This window comes from Solanum stenotomum, chromosome 1, assembly GCF_019186545.1.
Source record: "Solanum stenotomum isolate F172 chromosome 1, ASM1918654v1, whole genome shotgun sequence".
Taxonomy (NCBI): Eukaryota; Viridiplantae; Streptophyta; class Magnoliopsida; order Solanales; family Solanaceae; genus Solanum; species Solanum stenotomum.
This window is the reverse complement of record NC_064282.1, coordinates 87384361-87393410: the sequence shown is the minus strand read 5'-3', so window position 1 is coordinate 87393410 and position 9050 is coordinate 87384361. Positions and strand designations below refer to the sequence as shown.

The 9050-nt window shown below is 30.6% G+C and overlaps 1 protein-coding gene across 1 annotated transcript; it reads left to right on the top strand.

Moving 5' to 3' along the window:
- Positions 1–6293: 6293 nt before the first annotated feature.
- On the top strand, positions 6294–8752 carry LOC125864332 (probable xyloglucan endotransglucosylase/hydrolase protein). Its single transcript, XM_049544289.1, has 4 exons — positions 6294–6545; positions 7005–7105; positions 7557–7750; positions 8279–8752. Exons 1-4 carry the CDS (start codon positions 6359–6361, stop codon positions 8682–8684), a joined length of 888 nt encoding a protein of 295 aa, XP_049400246.1. The 5' UTR covers positions 6294–6358; the 3' UTR covers positions 8685–8752.
- Positions 8753–9050: the final 298 nt, after the last annotated feature.

Genomic DNA, 9050 nt, shown 5'->3' with positions numbered 1-9050 from the left:
GATTTGATAAACTACCATATGTTGTGTATGACTTATCTCCCATCATTAACATCCTCTTGCAAGCTTCTTCTATTTTCAAACAATCAGATCATATGAACACTTTTTGTTGTCTTCATTGAATATGAGTTTTGCAATCTATGGACCAACTGAGATCTTTTATTCCTTGATTGATTGTGCAACATTTATAACTCAATTTCTTGAACTTAAAAGACTTGATGTTTGCTTATTTAGAGGATTCATGGTGTTTGCTTGTAGATTTTCTTGTTCCATTTTCTTCAAAGAAGCAAGTTTCTAGTTCTATAATAGTTCATTCCCTGAAATGATCAGAGCCTGGCTTTCTATCATCATCGTATATTTGTGGCACACTCAGTAATTGGTCTTTGTGTCTTCATAACCTAGATGGGAGTTTTTCAATATACATAATGCAACCCACTTCCTCTTGAGAGGCCTTTCATCAATGTGGCATATCTTTGAATTGCTTTTATCAGATTCTCTTAGTTTTAAGGTATGTAGATGAGTGCTTGATAGAGATCTTAACGTTGGGGGATAAAATTTTCTTTCATAACCAAATGAAAATGTCTAAGGTGAGGATCCCAGGTTGATGGATACAGAATCCGGTGGTACTTACTTTTTATTGATCACAAATCACTTGTTATCCAACTGTACTCCTATTGTAGCATTAGCTCTTAGATGCAAAAATATCAAATGATGAAGAGAGTGTTGAAGAAGAAGGAAGTTGACGATTGGAACAGGTCCAACGAAGCTGACTACGAGTTTACAACACTGTTGTAGAATTAGAGTCGCACTAGGATTAGACTATTTATATCTATTAGGATTATATTACGACTAGGATTAGATTACGATTAAGATTAGATTACGACTAGGATTATATCAGAGCCAGGCCCATCACAATTTGTTGTTCACTGATGTTGGGCCCCCATTTAGAAGTGTTCACGCTCCAGTTGAGGTCTGGGCGTGCGGGGGAATGTTATGAAGTCCACATCGGTAGAGGGATCAGAATTTGGTCTCCTTATATGGACTTGGACAAACCTCCCTTCATAAGCTAGCTTTTGGGGTTGAGTTAGGCTAATGTGTCATAGCTTTACATGGTATCAGAGCATAAAAGCTCTTCCGCTCTCTGAGTATTGATCAAAAGAAAAAAAAAACCACACGTTGCAATGGCCTCTTCTACCAAAACCATGTCAACCTCCTCACCTCACCAAATCATTGTCGCTTGCTCCATTAACTTAAGCCAGCAAACTACCTCATAAAGAGGACACAAATATCCCAATTGATTCAGGTGATGAAACTAATGTATCTTATCTATAAACCAAGTAAAAGTAGTTGTTCCACTGGACAGACTGCTAGGGAAGTTATAGCGGTTAGGAAGGATGCAAAAGATAGTGGCACCATTGATGATTGGAAGGAGAAAGATGTGTTGCTAATGAGTTGGATCTCAAGCACCTTGATCGAAGAAAGCATGTACCTAATTGTGGACTGCTCAACTGCCAAGGAGATGTGGGAATGCTTAGAAAAATCTTATATTCAAGCAACAAAAATTATTAATTTTGTTAGAGGTTTAGGTCTCAAATACAAGACCTATGTCATATTAGGCAAGGGAAGAGGAAACAACAACATCAACTCCAGAGAAACAGGTTTCAAGCCTGTTGGACAGGGAACACGTTCTCAGAGCAATCAATATGGACCAGGTTCTTTGAACAATAAAAGTTTCCAAAGTGAAAATAAGGAGAAGAATAATATTGAGTCATGTCAAATCTGTGGTAGGAATAATCATACTGCTCTTCAGTGTTTTTACTGGTGGAACTACTCGTATCAATTTGCAGATGAACTATCACAAGCAACGACTAGACATCACATTTATACCGAAGCATTGACAAAACAAGTTTTTGCTGGTATTCAAAGTTTTTTTTTGCTGGGCATTTGAATCAAGGTAGGAGTAACCGTTCCTCTACTCACTAGCTTGATGGGAAGTGTTGAAGAAGAAGAAAGCTGGCGATTGGAACATGTCAAAGGAATAGGTCCAACGAAGCTGACTGACGTGTCTGCATCAAGTGTTGATGAAGAAGGAAGCTGACGATTGGAACAGGTCTAACGAAACTGACTACGAGTTTACAACACTGTTGTAGAATTAGAGTCACACTAGGATTAGACTACTTATATCTATTAGGATTAGATTACGACTAGGATTAGATTACGATTAGGATTATATTACGACTAGGATTAGATTATTTAAATTACATTATTATTATTATTATAGTAGTAAAAGGTATTGTAGTAGGACTCTAAGTATAGTTAACTTATGACTCTACAATTTTCTCCCTATATAAGGAGTATATACTTAACAATTTTAATCATCAATACAATCCTTGATTTTTCTAATCCTAGACGTGAGATTTCTACAGAGAGAAATGAAATGTCGAATTGAATTGTTGAAGTGGAGTGTGTAATAGGATACCCATAAAGAGAGTGTGTCGTTCAAAATTCAGCCATAGACTGAGAGGGGTACTTATGTTTTTTCTCGAAAAGTTTGCAAATATTGATGAATCACAATTATTGTATAATGAATTTGTTAATTAAATTTATTGTTTTGGTAAATTGATGATTAATTTTCTTTTTATGATATTTGAATCTTGTATTTCAAATTCGAGGTCATATAAGCCTTGCATAAATTTCGCGAAAACTACAATGCTTTCAACTTGTGTGAAGTCAGATTTTGACGAGCCACCAAACTTTAAATGCAAATATTAAAACTTTAAACACTACATATTTAAAATTTAATTTACCCGTTAAACTTTAAACTCCACCTATACTTTCTCTGTTTCTATTTAGTTGTCATCATTTTATGTTTCATGCCCCTTAAAAAAAAACTAAGTAAATTACCATTGTACCCTTATTTGATGTTCTCTTGAAGTCAAATTTTCGAACATGGATTACTTATTTAGGTTTGCTATGTTTCCTTTCGTTTAAAAAAAGAATGACTTACTTTTTTTTAGTTTGTTTAAAAATAATGATTTCTTTCCTTTTATGGTAACACTTTTATTTTAGTTTTCTACGTGACATATTTAAGAGCACAAGATTAAATGATACTCCCTCTGTCCAACAATAATCATCCACTATTGACTTGATACACCCTTTAAGAAACAATAAATAATATGAGTAATATTACTATATTAACCTTTGACTTTATTAAATCTAATGCTTTGAAAAGTGTGTTAGATGATAAATAATATTTGGAAAAATCCTTTTGGCCAGAATGGTTTTACCTTTTTAAACATTTTTATTTTTTTAACTTTGTTTTTTGGTAACTATCTTTTATTACCTTTTTAACTTTAATATCTTTTAGTTAAAAAATGAAAAAAAGATCAGTATATTTTAAAATAAAAAAAATATTATAGTTTTTTTAAATTTTTGGCCAAATTCTAGCCAAATTTTCTGTCTAGAATTTTTAAAATTTTCAAAGATCAGTATATTTTAAAATAAACTTCTTAATTTTCTCTGTGTTAAGTCAAATTAGGTCATTCTTTTTTAAACGAAGTGAGTAATTTTCAAAGGATAAAATAGAAAGAATAATATTAGGGTTTTGCCCTGATTTTTTTACCTTATTTGAAGTTTATTTTTTCCTATAAGGAAAAACAAAGTATTATCATAAATGTTTTAACTTTTCCTGAAAGGAAAACTTTATTTTTTTTTTAGAGGAAAACTCTGGAAATCTATAAATTGATTCATATTCTTATAGTAGAACACAATATCATCTACAATGTAGACAATTTTTTTTAGGGAGATTTATTCTGTCAACAGTTTTAATATTGCTCTTTTATATTAGTTTTCATATCATAATATTATGTTTTTAGTATAAGTTTTTGTCATCTGATTTATCAACTCTATAATTTGCAATTGTAAACTTCCACATGACCCCCCCAATCACTTTCGAACCCAATAATTTATGCATTCATTTTGTGAAATTACAAATATTAAGAAATATTTATTTTTACTAAAGACGATATATAAATAGAAACGGAAAAAGTAATTTCTCAAAATAAAATAGGGTCCTAAAGTGAGGTTGGTCCTCTAAAAAGGGACATATGCTAGCCAGTAGCCAACATATAATCAATGCATCGACCATCAAATCGTATTATCTCAGCTATGTAAGCAGACACATGAACGCACGTTCTTCTTTTAACAACTTCCAAAGCTTTAATGATCTATATATATAGGAAAAATCTTTTTGGTTAAAAAATTTGGCTAGAATTTGATCAGAAATTTTAAACAAGTGTAATATTTTTTTTTATTTTAAAATAAACTGATTTTTTTCTATTTTAAATTAAAATGTATTAAAGTTAAAAGGATAAAAGTGTCGAAAAAGATAAAAATAACATAGGTAAAATATCATTCTGGCCAAGTTCTGATCAAATTTTTTGGCCAAAAGGATTTTTCCTATATATGTATGGGGGGTTGGTTTACAAAATATAAATTTGTGGGTGAATTTTGTATTTGAAAAACTCCAAAATCATGATTTGAAATTTTCAAATCATGATACGAAATTATGAGATAAATTCAGTATGAAATCACACTCATAATATAAAATCATGAGATAAAATCAGTACTTTGGCTAAAAAGATTTTCTCTCTGTGTCTATCTCTCTATATATATATGGGGGTTATTTTACAAAATATAAATTTATGGGTGAATTTTATATTTAAAAAATTTCAAATTATAATATAAAATTATGAGATAAAATCAGTATGAAATCACACTCATAATATGAAAGTTATGAAATAAAATCAGCACGAAACGTAAAGAAGGCGGCAAGAAGTGAACAAGAGGAAATAACTCCGCGCGCCGCCCTATTGTTCCCCTTGTGCATATTGACTCCTAGGGAGCCGTATCAGCGGCCAAAATTAATTAAACATCTTGAATTATCTTTAAAATTAATTATTTTTTAAAAGTACTATAAAGTTTTAAAAAAGCTGTTTCATTGTTAATTTTGATATTGATACATAAGATCCATAGATAGAGTATATTAAAAAAATCAAGTGTAAATTATTAAATATATCTTTTTTATTTATAATTTCTTAAAGAACGTGTAAATGAGGAACTAAATTGACAAGTAATATAAAATGGAGGGAGTAGATAATCAATGTCTTGGGTATCCTTCTAAACTACTAATATAAAATGGAGGGAGTAGACATTTTTGTTACTACTCCCTCCGTCCCTTTTTAGTTGTCCACTTTAGAAATGACACACAGATTAANTGTAAATGAGGAACTAAATTGACAAGTAATATAAAATGGAGGGAGTAGATAATCAGTGTCTCGGGTATCCTTCTAAACTACTAATATAAAATGGAGGAAGTAGACGTTTTTGTTACTATATAGTATTTCTTGTACTTCGATTATAACGTTATTTTATTGTAGTTTTTCGAATATTTTGTCATACCTTTTTTTTGTATTTTGTCACGATTCTTTTATCAGAAAATTACATAACTAAACTAACATATAATAGTTAATTATGCACCATAACTACAGTTTAACTCATTTTTGACAAATAATTTTTTTTTTTTTTTATCTATTACATTCTCAATTTATTTAGAAAGTTAATGTTTTTGAAAAAGGTAAAACACTCTCTAATGAGTAATTAATTTTAAAATTTTATTAATTAATAGAGATAAAATAGTAAATTCAGTATATTAATTATTATTTCCGAGAGTAATAATTATTGATTGATTGACGGTAACAAGAAACATGTGCATGACACCGTAGATTGCTCCCCCAATCTGCACCAAACAAACGGCTTCAACTTATTTATGAGTATTTTTGGACAGTTACACTCTTACAGTTGGAACTCTAAATATAGCACCAAAATATCTCACTTGCTTCAATGTTATCTTGACACATGACTAGTGTTCTTTTTCAACGCACTACTTCGTCTAGTTCATATTAAATGAATTATTGACTATAAAGGATAAATAACGCGTTCTTTTTTCAATAATTCTCTTAAACTTTAAATAGTTCATTTACTTTAGATTATAAAAAAAGTCTTTACCAATTCATTTATGCATAATACGTAAACACGTGCTCTTTCACTTAATTTCTGTTGATATTTATGTCTTCAACTTTGAATGTAGACAAATAGACACTTAAACTTATATAAAATTAAACAAGTAGATACACATGTCCTACATGACATATTTATGTATTATTCAATTCATTTAATATGAACGAGAGAGAGATTAATATTCAAAATCCCCTACTATAAATAATGAATCATATCCCTATTAACTTTGCCTCATCCATATGACCAATATCTCATTCAACAAAACAAAGGAAAATAGTAAGTAATGGATATGAAGGGAGTTTTAGTTGCTTTTGTTTTGATTAATTTGTCAATATTGGCAAGTTGTGGGGCTCCAAGGAAGGCAATTGATGTACCTTTTTGGAACAACTATGAACCAAGTTGGTCTAGTCACCATATTAAGTACCTTAATGGTGGTACCACTGCTGAACTTCTTCTTGACAAATCTTCAGGTAAACAAAACTTTTTTTTTACATATATACTATACTCTTTTCGATTCAAAACTCTTGTTTTATTTTTTTAAACTTCATGTCAAATAAAAACCCGAAAACCAATTGAAATGGAGTGAGTTGAAACACCCAGGCTTTTATCAACAAGGATTATAATAGAGTGGTAAATACTACTTCATTCTTAATTAGAGGTCTCAGTTTCGAGTTTTCTAAGTACGAAGTTGCCTTTGTTAGAGAGCATTTTACCCTCAAATGTGGGACTTTTCAGCGCAAAATCAAATTTAGTCTGACTTCAATGTAGGTAGCAGACACTCTAGATGAGAAAGAAAAAAAAACACCTAGGCTTTTTTCATATTTTCTCTTTTTTATATTTTCAACTCTCCTCACTGAAAATTTTAGCTTCGCCACTTTAAATCCTTGAATGATATTGTTTACAATCTTTTGAATTTTGGATGATTGAAGGAACTGGATTTCAATCAAAAAGATCATATCTATTTGGTCATTTCAGCATGAAAATGAAGCTTGTTGGAGGAGATTCTGCTGGTGTTGTCACTGCATTTTATGTAAGTTAATCATTTACTAGTAGATATTAAAAAGAGAATCTAGATTTGATTTTGTAGTCCTTTATAAATTTCACTTTTTAATTTTATATTCTTTTACAAGATATTTTCATTATAACACAAAACATCTGATTTTTTTTAAAATTTAATTTGTAAGTGATTACTCCCTTCGTCCACAATTGTTTGTCAGGGTAAGGTCATGCACATCCCTCAAGGAAAATTTAATACAAGGTGTAATTTGNTTAATCATTTACTAGTAGATATTAAAAGGATAATTGAGATTTGATTTTGTAGTTCTTTATAAATTTCGCTTTTTAATTTTATATTCTTTTACAAGATATTTTCATTATAACACAAAGCATCTGATTTTTTTTTTAAATTCAATTTGTAAGTGGTTATAAGAGATCATATTCTTATACTGATCGATGTTTTTATTATTGATGATTTTTGTCAGTTATCGTCAACCAATGCTGAACACGATGAGATAGATTTCGAATTCCTCGGGAACAGAACCGGTCAGCCATACATATTGCAGACCAATGTGTTCACAGGAGGCAAAGGAGATAGAGAACAGAGGATCTATCTTTGGTTTGATCCAACCAAGGACTTTCATTCCTATTCTGTTCTTTGGAACACTTTCCAAATTGTGTAAGCTAATATTTGATCTTTTCAAACATTTTTGCGTTAGATTCCTAGGAAGTGCGGGGTACGTAAATCTTGCTCCTATCTTAAGAGTGACAAAAGAAATGAAAGTACTGACAACAAAAATAGTATAATAGCCCAATTAAAAGAGACAACAATAATACTCTCTGCTCACTATTCTAAACATAATTTTTTATTTTTACTTTCACTTTTAATATATATCAAGAAAGATTTAAATATTTTTTCTTCGTGTTTTATCCTTATTATTAATTACTTATTCTGCAAATTATTTTCTAATACCTAAAGTTCTAACATTAATTAATAGGGCTAGTATGATAAAATAGTTATGTCAATAATTATTTTTCTTAACGTATTCCAAGTCATATATGCAAATAATAGCGAATAAAGGGAATTATAGTAATGACATGTTTACTAACACTATATTCTAAAGCATTTTTCTATTGGGCTATATTCTCGATGAATTAGAGAATGTGTCATCTCTTGTCACGTTTAATCATTTCTAAAAATCAACAGGATCTTTGTGGACGACGTTCCAATAAGAGTATTCAAGAATTCAAAAGACATAGGAGTGAAATTTCCGTTCAATCAGCCAATGAAGATCTACTCAAGCCTATGGAACGCGGATGATTGGGCTACGAGAGGAGGGTTAGAGAAAACCGATTGGTCCAGGGCGCCATTCACCGCTTCCTATACTTCATTCCACATCGATGGCTGTGAGGCTGTCACCCCACAAGAAGTGCAAGTTTGTAACACTAATGGCATGAAATGGTGGGATCAAAAGGCTTTTCAAGATTTAGATGGTCCTCAATATAGAAAACTTCAATGGGTTAGACAAAAATTCACAATATATAACTATTGTACTGATAGAAAAAGGTACCCTACACTTCCTCTAGAGTGTACAAGGGATAGAGATCTTTAATTAGTTCTTGTTTGTTTGGGGACATTTCCATTTGCTCGTTATATAAAAACATATCGATTTTATTTAGAGACGGATTCAAGATTTTAAAGTTTTGACCATATTTGAAGTTTTGAGTATGTCATATTGTCTTAATAAGCAGGTGTAATTAGTTAGTTCAATCATCAAGTAATTTAATATAAAATAATGACATATAATAAATATAAAAATAAATTCTTTTAAAAAAGTGAACATATCATTTCAATTACCTATAATCTTTGCCATAGAGTCAACCTTCCTTATCAACAGATCCAACAACTCTTCAGTTATATTATTTAGTACTCCCTCCGTCCCTAATTACTTGTCCACCTTTGAATTGATACACCTATT